Below are 18,759 nucleotides of genomic sequence, written 5' to 3' on the forward strand. Positions count from 1 at the left end.
CCCCCATGACCCTCCCTCGATTCGCCGTTGCTATTAATACCACTTGTATACAAGATGTATAAAAAATGCAGACTGTATTATAACCAGAAACCTTAAATTACCTACTTATCAAAACAGCATTAATCATTTAACAATGATTTCATTTACATTAACTGTTGCAATTTGCTGTTAAAAATGCAAATCAAACATAAGCACTTGCTTATAAACAAATATAAGCGCTAATTGCTTACACGTAATAATGAGCCTGCAATTAAGCTTATGTAAGTAACAGCCGCATTATCGGGCTTTCCTTTTGCTTATCTTCAGTTGATTGGATTAACGCCGCTAGAAAGGTATATAAGATTTTCGTACTATTACATAAGAGCACTTAATATGTACATTTCGATTCGAGTGAAATGAGCGCCAAAAATTCAAGTTCGGTTACAGTTTTGGGGAACGATGGCGCCGAATCCAATCACGTGCTTGAACCGGTGTGACATAACCTCATTATTACACTGTTATGGACATTGTCTTGTTTGTTATTGCTTGCGGTCAAACATTCCAAAGATAAATTAACATGTTAGAAATTCGATCTCTTTACTGATAAGTGCTGTTTGGCAATGACGATCTGTAAACAATTTCGAAGTTATTATCTGACGTCTCGCAGTGCGATAAAAATATATTTGCAACTAGTTTGGTCAGTTTTTCAAGACGTGTAGAGACTAGTCAAGGTATCTTGCACAAGTTTTTGTTTCCTTTTACTTCTAATCAATGCAATTACTTCTAATCACTGGTTTTCACTTGTCTAGATTTTCAGGTTTTGACATGTATTGATTATTAGTGCATGTCGAAGTGCGTTAATAGGTGCCCGTCCAATCGCATTAAAACATTAAATGTAGTAATAGTACCTAATTTGACTTTTTGCCAAAAAGAAGTAAAGCCGAAGGTGTTTAGGCTAATTGATTGTTTTTTATTTGACTAAGCAACTATTCGTTTTTCACGAACATTAACACTAGAAAGTGGAGAAAACATGATTGTAAATATTTCTATTGATCATCAAACTTAAACAAATACATAATGGTATTCGCAAGTACAAAAGTCCAGACGCCCCCTAATGGCTAAAATTAAAACTACAATTTATGTAGTAATTTGACATTTGTTTTGTTGACATTTGTGTCACATTGATCTTTACATCTGATTGTGATATGTTTTGTTCTAATCGACTTTGGCAAGCTTTTAAAGAAATGGAAACAGATCGAAAAGTGTGCTTGTATTGTTTTATGTTATAAATATCATCAACTCCATTAAATAAACAAGTCTGTCAAGTCTCAACTGTCACTCGACAACGAGTAATTTGACGTTTCCCAGCGCCACCATCGGTAGTTTCCACTCGCGAATTTCAGCCAGCGCATTGACGTCAGATCACGTGATTATTATGTTATAGTTACGTTAAATTGGTTTTTTTCGCGTGATTGTCACGTCATGGTTACGTCAAATGGACTTTTTTCACGTGATTATCACGTTCGGTGCTAGCTGGGTTAACATTGTTACTTAAAAATGGACCGTTTTTGAAATATTCACGTTCGTTTGGGATTTTTTTCAACTGCATGATACGTCCTTTTTTGCAGTTTGTCCAGTCGTTTAGATAAAGGACCCGCATTGATCATAATACACATTGAAATAGCTCAATTAAAGATTTGAGATGTTTCTTCAGGATTTCCAAAATATGCAATTTTTTCTGCAGTCTGATCTACAGGGTGTCCCGTAAGCACATGATACTGCGATATTCTTTGGATCAATAGACGACGATCTAACTTAACTTTTATTAACAAAAAACGTCTGGCTCCTCAGATATTAATAGTCAAAGTTAAAAAAAAAAATTGTGAAATATCGAGAGGTTGGTACTATGTATTTTGGTGAAACTCGCGGTGAATTTGTTCTTATGTAAGACTCATATTTTGACGACACAATCGAGCTGCTGAATTTTTGAGTGTCGTGGTACAAAAACTACCAGAACTTTTTATTTGGTGGATGGAATCGACTCATTTTTTTGGTTGATGCACTAATCATTTATTCACAATTTTGTGCTCTTTGTAAAATGGTGTAGTTTTTGCCAAAGTTTTTGCGCAAAAGTTAGGTCAAATCGTCTTCTTTTGATGCAAAGAATATCGCCATATGCTTTTGATCATGTGTTTACGGGACACCCTGTATATGAGTTTACTTAAATCTTTTATGTAATCTGTTATCAAGAAATCAATTTTTAAAAAATATTCTACGTGATGTTCACTATGGAGGATTTAATAAGTAAATGAAAAAGATGCCCAAGAAAGAGGCAAAATCCGTTGTTGAAGTTTTAAAATCAGTGTACGCGTAAAATACTCAAAAGGGTTGGCGCTTTAATCGATGCATATTTGAAACTTTAATATTCATTAATTAGATTTTCAATAAATACTCAAAAATCTTTGCTGGTTTAGGTTTTTTCACCGGACCACAAGTTTTGCTTGCATCTGCGCCAGGCGTCTTCATCGACGGATTAAGGTTTCTATTAGGAATTTTAATTAAAATTTCTAATAGAAATGTTACGGGTTGATTCATTTCGCCAGATTTTACTAGACATCGTTTTATATGTGCAGCATCAAATCGGGTACTTAGCAGGAGATAAATCTTGTGCATACAAGGTCGCCATTTCTATTCTTATGCGGTAATGAACTGTTTTTTTATATTAATCAAATGTTGCAAATTTCGCAACATCACAAATCTTAATTTAAGTAGGTACTTATAGATACCCTGAAAGGCTACATGTTTGTTGTTGTTGTTGAACCGAAGTCGCCTCGTCGCTTCGCAATTCCTAAGCATGTTTGGTGGAGTGAAAAATGTTCCTGTAGGTCCAAAGCGCTATAAATATTGATCTAAATTCCCGTTTTCAACTTTTGTTACGTACAAATCACCAATAAATAGCAATCCCTAAACCCTCACTTTATTTTGCCAATGTATTTTACATCAGCGCGGAACTAGTTGATGCGTATTTAATTTTTGTTGCTTATTTTTTTGCTTCCAGATGGACGAACCACTGCAAAATCCGCCTTCTCCCGAATCTCAAACGAAAACCGCCTGCTTTTACCTGCTAAGGTTTTTACGACATATCACTGTAGAACCCACCCTGGTTTTCTACATGATGGCCTTTATGCTCACCACTGTCATAGAACAGGCGTTTTTCGTCTACAAGGCCTGTTCAGTTAATCATGGCTACAATGATACCATATGTCGCAACATAAACAATAAGGAATATGAGAATATCACTAAAGAAGTCCAGGTATGTGTTGTATACATTGTAGGATATATTGGCGTCTTAAAAAAATATTTTGCTATATAGGCTGAGATTGTTATGAACTTTTCATTTATTGTTTAATGGGTTTAAAGCCGTTCAATCCCCATATTTAAATTAATATCCAAAGAAGGTCACTAGAAACGCAAAGCCTATTTTTATGTGCTTTAATTTGCCTAATAACATTGACTGTTTCATGTTCTCTTATCTTAATCCTACTTTGTGCTCATCCTAAAGCAAACAGACTGGATTTTTATTTATCGCCATTGTAATTTGCTTTATTAGATTTACTGCAGATTAAATGATATTTAATTCCACTACTGCTAAAATGGTGCATGCCTGTACGATTTTTATTTCTGTTTAGATAACCGTTTCCAACTTTCATCTTTGGAACGATATAGCTGGACATGCTGGTCAAATTATTTTAGCGTTCTTCATGGGCGCCTGGTCGGATAGAAGAGGAAGAAAAGTACCACTATTAATGGGATTAATTGGAAAGCTGTATTATTCCGTTATGATAGTAGTGAATTCTTTGCAAACCAATTGGCCCGTAGAATATATAGTTTATACAGCCACTTTACCGATGTCTTTTACCGGTAAATATCCTAATAATTTATGGTTTGTTATAATAAACAGCACGTAGATCTGCGTCGTTTTAGGGGCTGACGTGGCTATATTTGCATCAGCTTTCACTTACTTGGTAGATGTATGTAGCTTGGAAACGAGGACGATGAGAGTTACTTTACTGGAAGTCTCCTATTTGGCCACGATGCCAACTGGAATCGCCTTAGGAGCTTACATTTTTAGGTAAAAACAATGGAGTTGGCTCTCCACCTAGTTATATGTATAAAGATGTTCCTTCAATTAATTTTTATACATTTATTTCCAGAAAAGTTAATCAATCCTATTCAACAATGTTCATAATTAATGCTAGTCTTCTGGTGGTGGCAATCTTGTACTCTCTTATTAGATTGAAATGGCAATCATCGTCCAACCAGAGGCCCCTATCTGAAGCACACAATTTATTTTTGGACTTTTTCGACTTTAATCACGTAGTGGACACTACTAGCACCTTATGCAAGAAGTAAAAACTCAATCCTCTGTTCCATTCTACTCTAAAAAGATGTTATTCACAGACGGGCGCACAAAAAGAGAATCATCCTGATGCTCTTGATCCTGATGATGGCGCTCTACGTTTTCCAAAGGGACGAACGCAATACTATGTATCTTTACTGCCAGTTGGTGTTCCACTGGACAGTGAGTCAATACAGCACATTCCGGACAGTCCAGAGCAGCCTTCAAGCTGTGGTTTTACTGGTGGTCGTTCCTCTGATGAATAAATTGTTTGGGTGGCGCGACACTGTGATAATGATGACCGGAGCTCTTGCCCATACACTAGCAAGGGTGTTTTATTCTTCTGCTACAGCGGCTTGGGTATTTTATTTTGGTAAGTCCAAACCGTTTATTCTAACAGAATTGATAGTTCGATAGTTGGATGAAATTAATTTGTGGACAAATTGGCGAATGCCTATGCCCATTATTCTTTAGCAGAAAATGCGTTCGTTATTCGAAAAATTTGATATGATTTTGCGTTTTAGGTGGTTTTTTTGCCGCATTTGGACCTATCGTTGCTCCTATCATTCGTTCGATGGTTTCCAAAATTGTTTTGCCATCGGAAAAAGGTAAGAAAGCTCTCGATTTTTATTTCGCCCCTGAGGGTTGCGTGCGATCATTAAAACAAAGTACGTTTCTTCTTTGGATTCCGATAATTCTCAACAAACATCAGATTGTTCTTGTGTTTAGGAAAGGCATTTTCCATGTTGGGAGTGGCTGATAACGCAATTCCGCTGGTTTCGGGTGTTTTATACAGCAAACTCTACAATATGACTATTCACACTCATCCAGAAGCTATCTATTATTTGACAATGGCTTCTCAAGGTGGAGTGTTTTTGCTGGTTTTGTAAGTATGATTTGAAAAACACTTTGAATAGCTTTAGTTACCATTTGCAAAGTAGTAGATAAATTGAAAATTATTTTGGTTTCCAGATATATTCACTTCGTATACAAGGAAGAGAGATTAGAACCGGAGTCGGCATATGAGGAATCTTCATAGCAACACTGATTGGATATTTAAAATGAGGTAACATATGCGAATGTTATATAGTTTGTTTTATTGTATTCAGGGTTTGATTAGTATTTTTACGCTAACAAATGTTTAGATTTATAGGACTTTTTAAAGCTATTTACAAGTATAACAGACAATAATTAAAGTATGCTATAATCTTTTACGGGATTGTATTACTACTACTGCACAATGAAAGTTGCAACTTTATGAATGGCTGTATTGCTAATTTATATCACAGTATTGAACATTTAACGAGTAAGGAAATATGCTCAGCATTTCCTGAATGAACATTTGAATCAAATCGAGCCGAAATTGGTTAAAGGCTTATGCATTTGTTGACTTCCGAAATTACTTTCCTTGCTTCAGTCGCCGCAAGGTATTTGTTCGTAATTGAGACACATACCTAGATTTTCTTCAGGGGAAGCTTCTGCTGCGCTTTCCGCAAAATGCACCCCAATATTGAAGGGAGTCACGCTACTTTCTATGCGACAGGGTGAGTTTCCCGAAGGGCATAAACTGAGGCCGCAGTGTTCTAAGCTGCAACTTCCAGGCATCATATTCATTAAACCTGGCTGAAATTATTAGACAACTAATTAGGAAAACTTTGCTTGGAAAAACAAGGGCGGTTATCAAAACCCACATTAATTTAGAATGTTCGGAATTCCATAAATAATGTTTGGTATGAAAAATGCACAGATTAAGATATAAAAGACTATAGTTTTATATAGAAATATTAACAGCTTACCAGTATTAACTCCTCAGAGTCACAGGGCAAGACTATTTTATCATTGCACATTTTCAGGGCTCTGGAAATAGTCTCGACTTCTTCGTCCCCTGACCCTTCATCCATATTAGTTGGAACTGCGCCAGAGTCTGCCCGTCACAGATTTTTTCTTAGGAAATTACCAACGACATTAATAATTTTATATTTACCTAGTGAGTTTGGGGCAATCCGAAAAGCATTCTCATGGCACGGTTCATATGCAATGCTGCACATTCCCTCCTCTTGACGAATGCAGATGTTATAATCTTGATTTGCCAGATGTCTTCCATTGTCCGCAAAGTTCATCGTCTGGATAGTTCCATCTGGGCCTGAAAAATTGTGGTTTTTACGACGATAAATTTTAAACTTTTCCTCCTGACCTGTAAAGTATTGGAGGCAACCTGGAGGCGCTTGTTCTGTGAAAGCCATTTGAGTTATGATTATTTCCCAGAACCGCGACACCGCTTTCTTGTCCAGGGTCATTTCAATTTTGATTTCATCCAGACTGTTTACATCAAAATAAACTGCAAATCAAACACGGTTATTAAAATGTTATTTGAAAAGGTGCTGCAAATTCTACCATGTTGTCCGCTGTTTAAGCCGCAGAGCGTGAATTCCTCGCTGGAATTACCTGCGATGATTTGAAAAACGTCCTCTTCGCATACGCCTGTTTGTCTATTGGGTTGCCCCTTAAACCCCCCAAGAAAATTAGAATAAAACAGCAATTTTCTTCGCAAACCTACCAGGTTAAAGTGAACAAAATCCAGCCGGATTTGCGAAATTTCCGGCTCGATTTTCTTAACATTCAGTGTGCAAGAAGACATTCCTTTGGTGAGGTCAGGAAAGTCCGGGTTTACAAAATACGTCAGGTTGTTTATCACCTCTTGATCACACGTTGCAGTAACTGAAAACGTATCTAGTGAGTCAGTAAATTCAAAGTTTGCCCAACAAACGTGAACAATTAATATTTTATGTGTTAGTTGGCACTCACATACGCAACAGACCCCAAATCCCAGAGCGCAAAACCCATATGATTTCCCTTCTTGGATGCGACATTCGTAGGTGTTCATGCAGATGCCTAAAATCAGAAAGCAGCCCTAATTAAATCTGAAATTGTTAGTACGTTCTTGAAGGGTTTTATTAAGCTTTGCTTAACTCACCTCTTCTACGGCCGTCATTGGCCTTGCATTCTTCTACGAAAGGCACCGGAAAAAAGTTTAAAACTGGAATTAGAACCGCGTTGCATTAATTTTTAGCGTCTGATCAATTATGTAGGCATTTAGAACTCCTAAGAATTAATCATTCTTAATGGCTCACCTCGCGGAAGCCTGCTTATATCACTATTTTTAACCATCGAACTGAAATTCATCTCATTCCCTTTCCCTAGACCATTTTTTTCGGCACGATCGCCCCAAATATCAAAATCCTCAGCTGAAGAAATCCCCGGTTCGCAGATCAGGTGCATTAGAAGAACGTAGTTCAAGTTCACCACTCTCACTTTCATTTCAACTCTGCGCGACTAATCGACAAACGTGTAATTAATTTATGTTGTAAAAACTTTGGGTTTAGCACCGATTCTTCCGTTTCGCTTCTGAAGAAAAGTAAACAGTATCAACTGGAATAATTGAGTTTGTTAACCGGTCATCTTCGCAAAAGAAATTTGATCGGGAATCTGGGTTAACGGGCTGAGGTCAAGACCAGCAACTGGTTTGATTCGGGTTGAGACAATTTTTAATTGAATCTCTGGCTTTAAAGCAACGAAGAAAATAAAAGTTTAATAAAATAATATATTATGTACAATCTTTGTCCGCCTAATGGAAACAGACGCATAGGAACCGTTAATGTTTCAGCATATTTTTCTATTTATCACCTAGAAGCTATAACTGAAATCAGTTGTTGGTCCGTTGAAAGCCACTCTGGAGACAAATTGAGGCGCCGCAGCAACAGTTTGAGGATATTGCTGACGGGCAAGTAGATTTGGTTGCTGGTATTGAGCAGCGTATGGACCAGTAGCAAAGTAGCCATTGCTAGTGGGAGCTGAAGACACAAGTTGCTGTTGCTGCTGCGGCTGGCCCAAATACTGCTGAGGAAGTGCATTTGCCAGCTGCTGTTGCTGCTGCTGAGGCAACACATATTGCCCTTGTGGAGAAAAGTATTGCTGCACAGGCTGCGCTGAAGAAGAAACGTATGATTGAGGAAGAGGAAATTGCTGCTGACTCTGAATGGCTGGCAACTGTCTTGGTTCGTATCCCAAGGCAGATTGTTGTTGAGCGAACTGCGGATACTGTTGCTGCTGGCTTTGGACTGTTGGAAACTGATGGGGCGCGTAGTTTTGAACAGGCTGCTGCTGTGCAGCAGCGTACCTCGATGCAGACTGTTGCTGATTCCCAGGTAAGTTCTGAGGCTGAACTTGAAGCTGAGGATTTGCTGGGAACTGCTGCACTGAAATGAACTGCGGCTGATTGGAGGGCGTTGCTGCAGCTTGAAGTTGCTGAGTCTGCCCTTGAGTTCCTACAATAATTTTGTTATTTATTAATTGACTTTAGTAAATTAGATAAGCTCACCAAAGCTGCGCAGCAAAGTCTGGTCCTCACTCGGCTGTGAGGGTGCGGCTTCCTCACTCTGCGGCAGCTGCTTAAGATTGGCCGGCTGCACCGGAGCGGCGGGCAATTGAATTTCATTCAGCGACGATCCATAAGTAACCAGGGGCGAGTTGAATGAAATGTGGGATACATCGGTGGCTGCTGAGTAACGCACTCCTAGAAGAGGGGCTGAGGGTTGAGGAGCAACTGGCTGCAGCTGCTGCTGTTGTTGTCCCACGGCAAGAGCAACTGTTGCCAGGACAGTCAGCAGTTGAAGCTATTTAGAAGAGAAGTATGGTATTTTTATTCAGGGTTTCATTTTAGACCAGTAATCCAGACTCGTAATCGGGGAGTTAAAGGTTAGTTTGCCGCCGTTTGCAGCGCTCCAGAAATGAATTTGTAAAGTTCTCTGATATCATTTTTTAGGCTCTAAAAAAGTACATATTTTGATTCAATGCCGATTATACTTTTCGAACTAAAGTCGTAAGAAACTGTGTATTTTTTCATAAGATTGGAAGTCTTCAAAAAGCAATCGAACTAATTCCAACACTAATGTTCAGTAACATTGAGGGGATTTAATGAAGAATATAACAAACGATAAGCGAAATAATCTAAAAAAATCTAATAGATTATAGACAACAAAAATGAATGAATGGGCAAAACACAAAAAATTTCTGGTTTACCCGAAATTTTTCAAAATTTAACAATAAATTTAACAACACAATAGATTTGCCTCAAAGATTAAAAACTGAGCATTTTCAATAGTTCAACCTCCATGTAACTTTGAACCATCGACATCACTTACACTTAAGTTAAATTCCATGTCTTCAATTGACCACACACCTTCTCACTAACAATAAAATAGCGATAATGAATGCCTTATTCTTTATATACTCGGCCATCAGCATAGGTAATGGGGGAACCATATAATAGAGCCAAAACGGAATCCTGCTGAAGAAATGTCCCAAGGTGGTACTTTCATTTTCACTGCTAATCTTCAGGGCTTTCCTACCAAATATTCTACAGCCATTTAGTGCCATCTTCGTTTTTGCGGGGCCGCTAGACGAAGAGCGGATTATAAAAAAATTGAAACTGCAGTCACGCAGGTGGATGTTAGCAACGCCTAGTTTGCCCAATACCTGATACAGTTACCAAAAACCGATAACTGCTCGGGTTATGCAATTATTTTTAATAGTGCGAAGACGTGATTTAATTATCAACACTATTGGACAATTAATGAATTAATTGGATTGATTGATTTTTGGTCGCTGATGTGAATAAATCGCAATTGTTATACAAATAATTGAGACGTTTGACAATTTTTTAAAATTTGTCTTGTTTGTTTTTAATTTAAAGCGATAAAAATAGGATAAAAACAGGGTTTTCTTATTCGCAAACTGTCAATTATAACAAATTCAGTGTGCAATTTTCCGCAAACCGGCTTCTTGGGGTCATTTTGAGCGAAAAATAACCCTGATAAACTATTGCCCAAATCGTCCTAGTTTTCGAGTTGCAAGCTTTCAAAGGTGCGTCCACGTTAATATCATTTTGTCCTCCAATTTGCTCGATAGTCGATAGGAACGACCGTGCGCGCTTTCCTCCGCCAATAATAGAGAAAATTCAGAAAATGAGTTCGTTATGTCTGAAAAATTGGCGATTTTCTGAAATATCAAGTGTTACCCTGCGTTACAATGAAATTGCTAATCTGAGTTTTTTGAGAAATTTATCGCTCTAGCAATGAACTATTTGTATACAAAAAGTGAAATCTTAATGGCAAAATACAGTAAATTGCTCCAATTGTTCTGAATGCTGAACATAATGCAAACAATACTTTCATAAAAAGCGCTTTTCTAAGTCTAATTTGAGCAAAAACTGTCTGCGCGAAACTTGTCACATTTGCCATTTTGTGGCTGTCAAATCAAGTCCATTGATTGACACATTTAAATGTCAATTCGTCAGAACAGACTAAGCTTTCACTTGATAAAATTCAGAGTTTTATTCATTTTTATTGAAAAAGAAAATGCTGGTTTGCTTTATGTTTTTGTGATCGGTAGTGCAAGTTTTGTAAAAAAAAACAATCTGTTTACTGTCAACATGGAAAAGTTATTAGTGCACCCGGCTAAAAATTCGCATTATTTGGAGTTTCAACTACAATTTAAGCGTTGCATCTTGTTTTTCCGGACTTTGCTGTTTTAATAACGGACTATTTGCATAGAAAAATGACCTTAAATGAATTAATGGTAAAAGATAGGAGCTTTAACCGCTTCAATTATTTCGAATGTTGTTGCAATCTAATGAACAATGTTATAGATAATTTTAGTATGTTCTTAAAATTAGATTAGTTCTAATATAATTGTGACAAATCAGTCTGTGCTTAGCAATCGACGGGGCTCGATTTGCTCGGTGAAAAATTCGATAATTTCACGATTTCACGAAATCGCTGCTTTCTAACAGATAAGGTTTTTTGGATTATTGGATTTTTCAATGTTGACAATAAAAAAAAATCGAAAACGATAATTATTTCAAATCAAATAGCGTTCATGAAATTAGTATACAATTTTTGTAAATTTAAAAATGCCAATAAGTTGTAGATTTCATCATTTTAAGACGATGTTTTAATCCATTTTCGTAATTATGTTTACTGAAATTTTGCGCCTTGACGCACTAATGAGCCACCGCAGCCACCTTGTAGGAATGTCACAATAAATCTCTGGAAATTGATTTTCTATCTGCATCGCAACCAAACAGAAGAGAGAGAGAGTTTCCATCAACTTAAGTAGAATTTCAGGTTAAGTATTCAAAAATGTAAATAATACTCTCGAAGATAAGAATTGAAATAAGTATGGATATCTTGAAAATTGTTTCAATTGTGGCCTTAATTCTTGGCGCCCTGTGTGAAATAAACAGCTCTCAAACCCTGACGCCGAAAAACAGAGGAAGCAAAAAGAAGCCAGACCAAAAACCGAAGAAAAAGCTGACCAAAGCGATGAAAGGGCCCCAAAAGTCGACAGTTTTTGATAAAGGTCTTGTGGTCGAAGACGCCAAAGCCAAAGACATTCTAGCTAATTATCAGGCGTTTTTCACTGAAACCGACGACTTCAATTTTAATGGCATGGTTCTGGGCTATGTAACGCCGGTGAGTATCGAAAAATGGTACTATTTTTGCGTCATTTGAATACGCATTTAAAACATTGCAGTGGAATAACCATGGGTATGATGTGGCCAAGATTTTCGGCAATAAGTTCACCCACATAAGTCCAGTCTGGCTGCAAATACGCAGAACAGGTCCAAGGAAATATGAAGTTACAGGAACACACGACATTGATAAGCAATGGGTTATTGATGTAAAAAACGCTGGCAGGGAACGAAAAACCAAAGGTAGTTAATTAGAACAAAGCATTTTAAAATGTAACGTAAAATGCAAGTAATTTTTTTACCATTCCTACTTGCGGAACGTTTAGTTTCCATCGTTTGCTGCGATAGTTTTTCATATAATTTCAATATCTTGAACTATGAAATTGCTATTTGTCCTTTTTAATTCTTTCAGTTGTTCCACGGGTTCTCTTTGAAGGCTGGACCGCTGCAGATTATCAAGCACTCTTCAGCGATCCTGAGGAAGCAGCAACATTGACTGAAACTTTAGTACAATCTTGCCAAAAAAACAAATTCGATGGTTTTGTTCTCGAAGTTTGGTCCCAAATTGCTGGAGCTGTAAATTCGGAAATCCTAGTTGAGCTCATTCGTTCAATAGGTAGGTAGATTTTGGGGTTTTCGAGTAAATTAACTGATTGCGAAACGAATTTTAGGCATTGGGTTTGCGCAGAATAAGTTAGACTTCATTCTCGTTATACCTCCAAGGAGAAGCCAGAGGAGTTTATTTTCTGAAAAGGAATTTGACGCTCTTTATGAGTTTGTCACCGCTTTCTCCTTGATGACTTACGATTTCTCGCATCCGGAAATGCCAGGTATTAACGTTAATAACCCATTGAGGGACATTTTACATAAAATTATTTTCTTTAGGACCAAATGCTCCCTTGGGATGGGTACAAGAGTGCGTTACTGCCCTAACTGCAAACGAAACTAGAAGAGCCAAAATTTTGATGGGTCTTAACTTCTACGGGAACGATTATCTAACTAAAGGGGGCGGCGGGCATATTCTGGGACATGAACTTGTCGACCGGTTAAAAAAGGTTCCTGATGCCACTCTTACATATGATGAAATCTATGGAGAGCATTATTTTGAGTATCGGTGAGTTTTCGGTGTTATACGCACGTTTCAACAGCCCTTTAAATACATTTTTTAGGGATGACAATGAAGTGACTCACATCGTGTACTACCCTACATTGTTTTCTATTTTTGCCAGACTGGATTTGGCTTTTAATCTGAAGGTGGGGCTTTCGATATGGGAAATAGGCCAGGGCCTGGATTATTTTTACGATTTGCTTTAACGTTTCCAAACTATTTATATCTGTGATCGCAATATTTAATTCATGAGTTGTTAATTGCGTTTTTTTATGTCAACCATTCCTTTCCTCTTAATGTTTTCCTGTTGAATTTAATCTCGTTTGTTAGTTCTGCGTTGGCAACTGATTTTTTTTGGATTAGCTTTTATTGAGATTCATCACTAATCTACGTATAAATGTGGCTTATTTGCAAAATTTAGCAATAATCTGGAATAAATATATTTCAATGCACTTAAGCAGCTTCCACTTCGTTGAATTTCCTCATTGTTTTCATGGCGTGTGGCGTTCGAAGCACTCTGAATTGTAACAACCAACCGAGTTTGTTTGGGAGATAGCTGAAAAATCAGTTCGTTAACATTGCATATTTTTCCTCAACTAGAAGGCAGGTTTTACTGTTTCAGCGGCAATAAATAATTAAAACGCGACGGAATCGTGCAGAATTCTTCATTTTGCCGAATGGCAAGAATGACCCTTTTTGCCACCCCTTTAGGCTCCAGCATGGGGATACTTGGTTTGCAGCCATCAAACATTCCAGTGTTGATAAAATAGGGGCACACCATGGTAAGGCCGATTTTATCGTAGCCCAAACTCTAAAAAAAGTGCAGATTTGTAACAGTTTTTCTGATATAAATGCTCCCCACGCTACCTTCAGTTCAGTGGACAAACTTTCGTGGAATCCAATAGTGGCATATTTCGAACCACTGTAATCTGTACAGTTGTAAGCCCCTAGAAGTCCTGTAAGGCTGCCTACTGTAGCGATGTGCCCTCTTCCATGCTTAATCATGTCAGGCAAAAATGCTTTTGCAGTCTAAAACGCATTGAAAGTATTTTTTTATTTGGGTTTTCGTTGTATTAGCTGGTTTTGCAAAAAGTTACAGATTTACAGGTTTTCCATTCAAGAGTGCGCTTAAGCGATGAAGTAACTGACCCAATAGCAAGATAGTGTGTTGACTTTGTAAGTTTTCTCGATCATATAATCAGGCAATTCCAATAAAGTTTGACCGCAAACGATTCCTGCATTGTTAATTAGGATATCGACTGGACCAACTTCTTCCTTAACAGTTTCAGCATTTTTATAGATGCTCTGCTTATCGGATACGTCCACTGCGTAGGTATATATTTTAAAACCTTCCGCTGCCACTCGGTCCTTCAAGGTAGACATTGCTGAAATATTTAACGGGTAAAACCTCATTTTCTCAATAAAACTAAGTTTACTCACCTTTTTCATTTACATCCCATACAACCACTTTTGCTTTCTGACGAGCTAATCGAATAACAAGTTCTTGTCCTACGCCGCCCGCACCACCAGTTACCAAAACAGTTCTTCCTCCTAACGACTTGAGAGTCCTAAAAAAGAAAGTGTTTACATTTAACTTAACAATTTTGTTGTTTTTTCACGTACCTGAGGCTTGCTGGGGTCAAATTGGACACGGCAGCTTCGATTGTGTAGTAAACAGAAAGCCATCCTACAATTACCAAGTTAAGTATGATGGCTGTTGCACGTAGAACCGCTTGATGGATCGCTTTGTATAAAGTCCCCATTATCCTTAAATCAAACATTTTAAAATATTGCTGATAAGACACTGTCGAAACCAGGTAAAAAACGAAAAATCAAATACAAGGAAAAAGTCTTAGAAAATTGCCGCCTATTAACTCTGAATATATACTGGCAACAAACAGTGGCGCATTTTGCGAAAACAATAAACATAACTATATACATTACAGGTATTAATTTTCCGGTGTCTGCTTTCGTTTGAAAGAGAAACATATTAACCGCAATAAGTAGACTGTGATACGGTTTTCAGTGCACAATCTTACTCTGAACGAGCAACTTATGGAAAAAAATACACCAAAACTGCACTGTCCGGTGCAACGTTGAAAAGTATGTCGTTCTTCGAACTGCAGCTTTATAATCAACGAACTTTCATATAAGTTAAATTAAGTTGAAGCATTATTTTGCAAGTTATGTTTAATCTTCTTGAGTGGCACTCAAAAGCTATCATATTTAGTAAAAGTCTAATAAAACTTACATATTTCAATAGTTACTTACTAATTTTATCCAATATTTTTGGGCGCGGTAAGAGAAAGTAAAATGGCATCACAATATTTTACTTTGCATTTACATTTTCGCCTTCTAAATGGCACTAATTTAAAAAGCTATTTTCCGATTAGCATAAGTACGAGTTAAAAACCAGCCAAGCGCTTTCAGTAATTTCGCCATTGTTGGGATAAAGTGAAAAAAATTTAAAAATCATAATGATTTTGCATTCACTTCGATATTCCAAGTGTAAAATGTTTGCCTAATCTTTGCACGCTTAATGCCTTTTCTGGGTTCTTAAAGGCAGTTTTGTTGATGCATTTTTAGTAGATTGATACTTTTTACATACTGGGAGAGTAAATAAATACAGTAAAATTGTGTGCTTCCTAAAAAAGTCATATTTTCAAACGGAAGGAAATTTTCGACTGAAAACATTTTGTTACTAAATAAAGATGCATCTTTGACAAACTAAAATTTGCCTGCAAACAAACTGATCAAAGCAAATAAAAAACTCTGAGAGTGCACAACGAAAGTAAAAACAATCAGAAAATAAAATAACATTTTAACCACTTCAGAGGCCAGTGGAATGAAAAGAACATATTTGTACGATAAAGTAAAAGTAAAATGTGATTTTTCAAGTGTCTGTTCATTAATTAATTACGTTCGTTGCCATTTGAGGTGCAGTTAAACTAAATTCAATTAAGTGAAATGAAGTTAACAAGAAATTACTGCTAGCGACTTGAGCAATAAATTATTTTAGGTAAATTTAATTAAAAATTAACTGCTAAGACCAAGAAAATTTACTAGAGCTACAGGGGTACTTACTTTTGAACTTTTTGCTTCGGAGTATACACTTTCCCGTCTAGTTTCTTCCCATTGGCACTCAAAGTTTCCACGGCAATTTTCTTACGAAAGTAATTCATTTTGGAGGAAAAACTCAATTTGAAAATCTGATTTAATTTGGTGTTGTAGACGCGGTCCTTTACCTCTGAAAGTACCACTGATTCTGGTTGTTCGGATGTTGAACGCACTCGATTTGGTGAATGTTCTTTCGTTCATCTCGCCGGAACCATTTCTCCGATGGTACCAGTTCAGCGCAAGGCAGATTAGCGTGTTTTATTGCGTTTTTTTGTAGATCTTCGTCTTCACACACGTACATTTTTTGGATTGAAGCGCAGCGATTTAATACATAAACAGTTTTGTTTGCAGAGTTTGAACAGAAGATTTTGAGATTTTTGGTGTTTTGTGAACATTTGAAGGCAACTCGTCTGACCAAACGGTAGTTTGATTTTTAAGTTTCCGTTCTAAAACTCTCCTTTATCAGCCTTCATCAGTTTTGTCGGTTCAGATGGAAAATTGTTCAAGTCAATACAGTGAGATGGTCATTGGATTAGCATGAGCTTAACCTTCTGGTTTTCCGTATAAAGACAATTTGAAAAGTACGATTTCCGTTTGTGCTCCGTGAATGAACTGAGAATAAAGGAATAGATAAAAATTATGATAAAATGTAGAAGACTAGATAGAAACGAAACCTAAAAGTGTTTCTACTTGTTTATAGTTTATATATAACTCTATGAACAGTGTGTTTTCGGTTTGTAATTGACAAAATGGTGCTAAGCAAAAAGTAACAAGATATATTTTCTTCCGTTAAACATTCATTAAGTATATTAAGTTTTCTATTAAAATATCTGATAAAAACAATATAAAGCATAGTAACATAAATTAACGCTTCTACGCTGAATCTGCCTGGAATTAGTGGCAATCAGGAAATGCACGGTTTCGCTTGGGAATAGAATGAACATACAAACAACACAAATTTATTCTAGCAGACAAGGAACACCACTTTGCCTAACACATAAGTAAATATTCGTAGAACAAAAAAAGCTGCCAAATTAATAAAACAATCCAAAATTGCTACAAATTGGTGGGAATAACTAAATAAAATAATGCAAATTTTGTCCTACATTTATTTAGTTAGTTGGTACCGTTCGTACATGTTTACTCTTCGCCCTGACCGTGACTTTGGTTACAAAAAAAACTTGCATCATAATACATATATACAAGTGGAAACACTGTGAAAACACTTTCTCTCAGTTGCCTGATGCGACTGAATCAACAATTTCTCCTAGTAATTTAGACAAGATGAAATTGTTTCAAATCAGTCGCAAATAGTCGAAGTCGAGAGTACAATTTGCAGATAGAAAATATCAGATGGCTGTTTGAATATCGGTTATTTCCCGGATTCTTAATAATAAACTTGATAATTCTGGGGTGAATCGCGGTTATCGAATAACTACACAAATGCAGCAAATCGGTTAACCATGCACTCAATAAAATGCATAAAAGCGCAAGTAATTTGACCTCTATAATTATTCGGGCATATCAACAGCTTAGAAGTTTATTAATATTGTAATGGAAAATTGAATAAAAAGCTTTTTTAAAAAGATTATTTATTGAACAAATTTGCACAATTAACTTTAGATTCTAGAAGCTTGATTGTATCGATGCACAAATAATTTAAATGTTTTTAAAACCGCTCAAACAAGATTATAGTCGATTTGGGCATACTATCGATTAAGTTTTGCTATCAAATTTCCAGTTGGTTGCCAAGTACTCAATATTGGCTTGGTCTAAGCGTCCGAAATGGAAATCTAGCAATTCCCCATTATATTATTAATTCAGGCATTTAAGTAGAATAAAAAAAAACGTTTATTATTTTCAGGTATTGCTTCTAATTTACACGCTTACAGCTTAAATAAAGAAGAAAATTGTCTAGAAATTTACTCAGATCGAAGTTTTACGCTAAACAAATTCAATTTTGACCTGAATCCCGTCATCCCATCGTCCGTTCATTGCCGTTGAATGTTGATTCGAAAAGCAAGTTTCGTTTACGCAGAACTTTCACCATTTTCCCGGCTTTCCGTTTCTTCTATTGACATCAAATGAATGAGTGAATTTCACTCAGGATGATTGTTTGGTGAATTCGATTTTTGTTCAATTTTCTGTGTCGTTTTTTCTTTGACCAGTGGAGGGAGGGACGAAAGAGCTACTTGTTTGGAAATCAGCCAAAGGCCAAAGTTTTAAGATAATTATTGCAAAATTGAGAAATTGTTGGATTGAGGAAGAAACACTGGATTGAGAACTAAAGAATGCATTTATGAACTGGAGCGTCCTTAGCAGAACTTCACTCAAGAAGCCAAAATCTACCTAATAATCATTAGTTTTACGCGGTTTGGCATAATTGCAAAATTGGTTCAAACAAGAGCAAACTCGTTTTTGCTCATTCTCAAGAACCCTTTGATTTACAGATCCGGCTTTTCCACCACTGGATGGAGAATGAAAACCCCTCTTCACTAAGTGGAACTTTAGTTCGGCAATAGTGGTTTTCATACAAAAAACCAAATTAAAATATTATACATTTAGATGTAAGATTAGGCCAAAATTTCATGTTTTGTGCCACTTTTTGGCTTATATCTCAGGAAC

At 36.7% G+C, this 18,759-nt stretch overlaps 5 protein-coding genes across 10 annotated transcripts in view; 2 read left to right on the forward strand and 3 right to left on the reverse strand.

Annotated features, from left to right (window-relative positions):
* Positions 1-5,590, forward strand: part of LOC109544604 (solute carrier family 46 member 3) — a 9,553-nt gene extending 3,963 nt beyond the window's left edge. The window contains exons 1-9 of one of the 6 annotated variants that reach the window (XM_048663512.1): positions 252-332; positions 3,038-3,292; positions 3,669-3,900; positions 3,964-4,111; positions 4,194-4,388; positions 4,441-4,751; positions 4,903-5,046; positions 5,108-5,264; positions 5,351-5,590. In XM_048663512.1, coding sequence (XP_048519469.1) covers positions 3,038-3,292; positions 3,669-3,900; positions 3,964-4,111; positions 4,194-4,388; positions 4,441-4,751; positions 4,903-5,046; positions 5,108-5,264; positions 5,351-5,417 — 1,509 coding nt within the window. In that variant the 5' untranslated portion in view covers positions 252-332 and the 3' untranslated portion in view covers positions 5,418-5,590. Of the gene's footprint in view, positions 1-251; positions 333-381; positions 711-2,767; positions 2,861-3,037; positions 3,293-3,668; positions 3,901-3,963; positions 4,112-4,193; positions 4,389-4,440; positions 4,752-4,902; positions 5,047-5,107; positions 5,265-5,350 lie in introns of those variants that run through there. The other 5 variants (XM_048663508.1, XM_048663510.1, XM_048663511.1 and 2 more) reach the window with 5 other exon arrangements.
* A 166-nt stretch (positions 5,591-5,756) lies between these two features.
* On the reverse strand, positions 5,757-7,696 carry LOC109544410. Its single transcript, XM_048663518.1, has 9 exons — positions 7,510-7,696; positions 7,353-7,415; positions 7,184-7,270; positions 6,936-7,096; positions 6,773-6,881; positions 6,573-6,716; positions 6,363-6,521; positions 6,175-6,302; positions 5,757-6,001 (listed from the first exon to the last, which is right to left on the reverse strand). The coding sequence occupies exons 1-9, from the start codon at positions 7,694-7,696 to the stop codon at positions 5,792-5,794; spliced, it is 1,248 nt and encodes a 415-aa protein (XP_048519475.1). The 3' UTR covers positions 5,757-5,791.
* Positions 7,697-7,965: 269 nt separating this feature from the next.
* On the reverse strand, positions 7,966-10,655 carry LOC109544605 (gamma-gliadin). Its single transcript, XM_019914900.2, has 3 exons — positions 9,580-10,655; positions 8,757-9,051; positions 7,966-8,703 (listed from the first exon to the last, which is right to left on the reverse strand). The coding sequence occupies exons 1-3, from the start codon at positions 9,595-9,597 to the stop codon at positions 8,063-8,065; spliced, it is 954 nt and encodes a 317-aa protein (XP_019770459.2). The 5' UTR covers positions 9,598-10,655; the 3' UTR covers positions 7,966-8,062.
* Positions 10,656-11,332: 677 nt separating this feature from the next.
* LOC109544631 (chitinase domain-containing protein 1) lies at positions 11,333-13,272 on the forward strand. Its single transcript, XM_019914937.2, has 6 exons — positions 11,333-11,910; positions 11,972-12,152; positions 12,322-12,525; positions 12,581-12,739; positions 12,795-13,023; positions 13,079-13,272. Exons 1-6 carry the CDS (start codon positions 11,617-11,619, stop codon positions 13,221-13,223), a joined length of 1,212 nt encoding a protein of 403 aa, XP_019770496.2. The 5' UTR covers positions 11,333-11,616; the 3' UTR covers positions 13,224-13,272.
* On the reverse strand, positions 13,271-16,379 carry LOC109544632 (short-chain dehydrogenase/reductase family 16C member 6). The gene is made up of 7 exons (XM_019914938.2): positions 16,102-16,379; positions 14,641-14,784; positions 14,458-14,585; positions 14,167-14,402; positions 13,885-14,046; positions 13,632-13,828; positions 13,271-13,573 (listed from the first exon to the last, which is right to left on the reverse strand). The coding sequence occupies exons 1-7, from the start codon at positions 16,197-16,199 to the stop codon at positions 13,471-13,473; spliced, it is 1,068 nt and encodes a 355-aa protein (XP_019770497.2). The 5' UTR covers positions 16,200-16,379; the 3' UTR covers positions 13,271-13,470.
* Between the last annotated feature and the right edge of the window lie 2,380 nt (positions 16,380-18,759).

This window comes from Dendroctonus ponderosae, unplaced genomic scaffold (assembly GCF_020466585.1).
Source record: "Dendroctonus ponderosae isolate FM_Combo_2020 unplaced genomic scaffold, Dpon_F_20191213v2 Dpon_F_20191213_2, whole genome shotgun sequence".
NCBI lineage: Eukaryota > Metazoa > Arthropoda > Insecta > Coleoptera > Curculionidae > Dendroctonus > Dendroctonus ponderosae.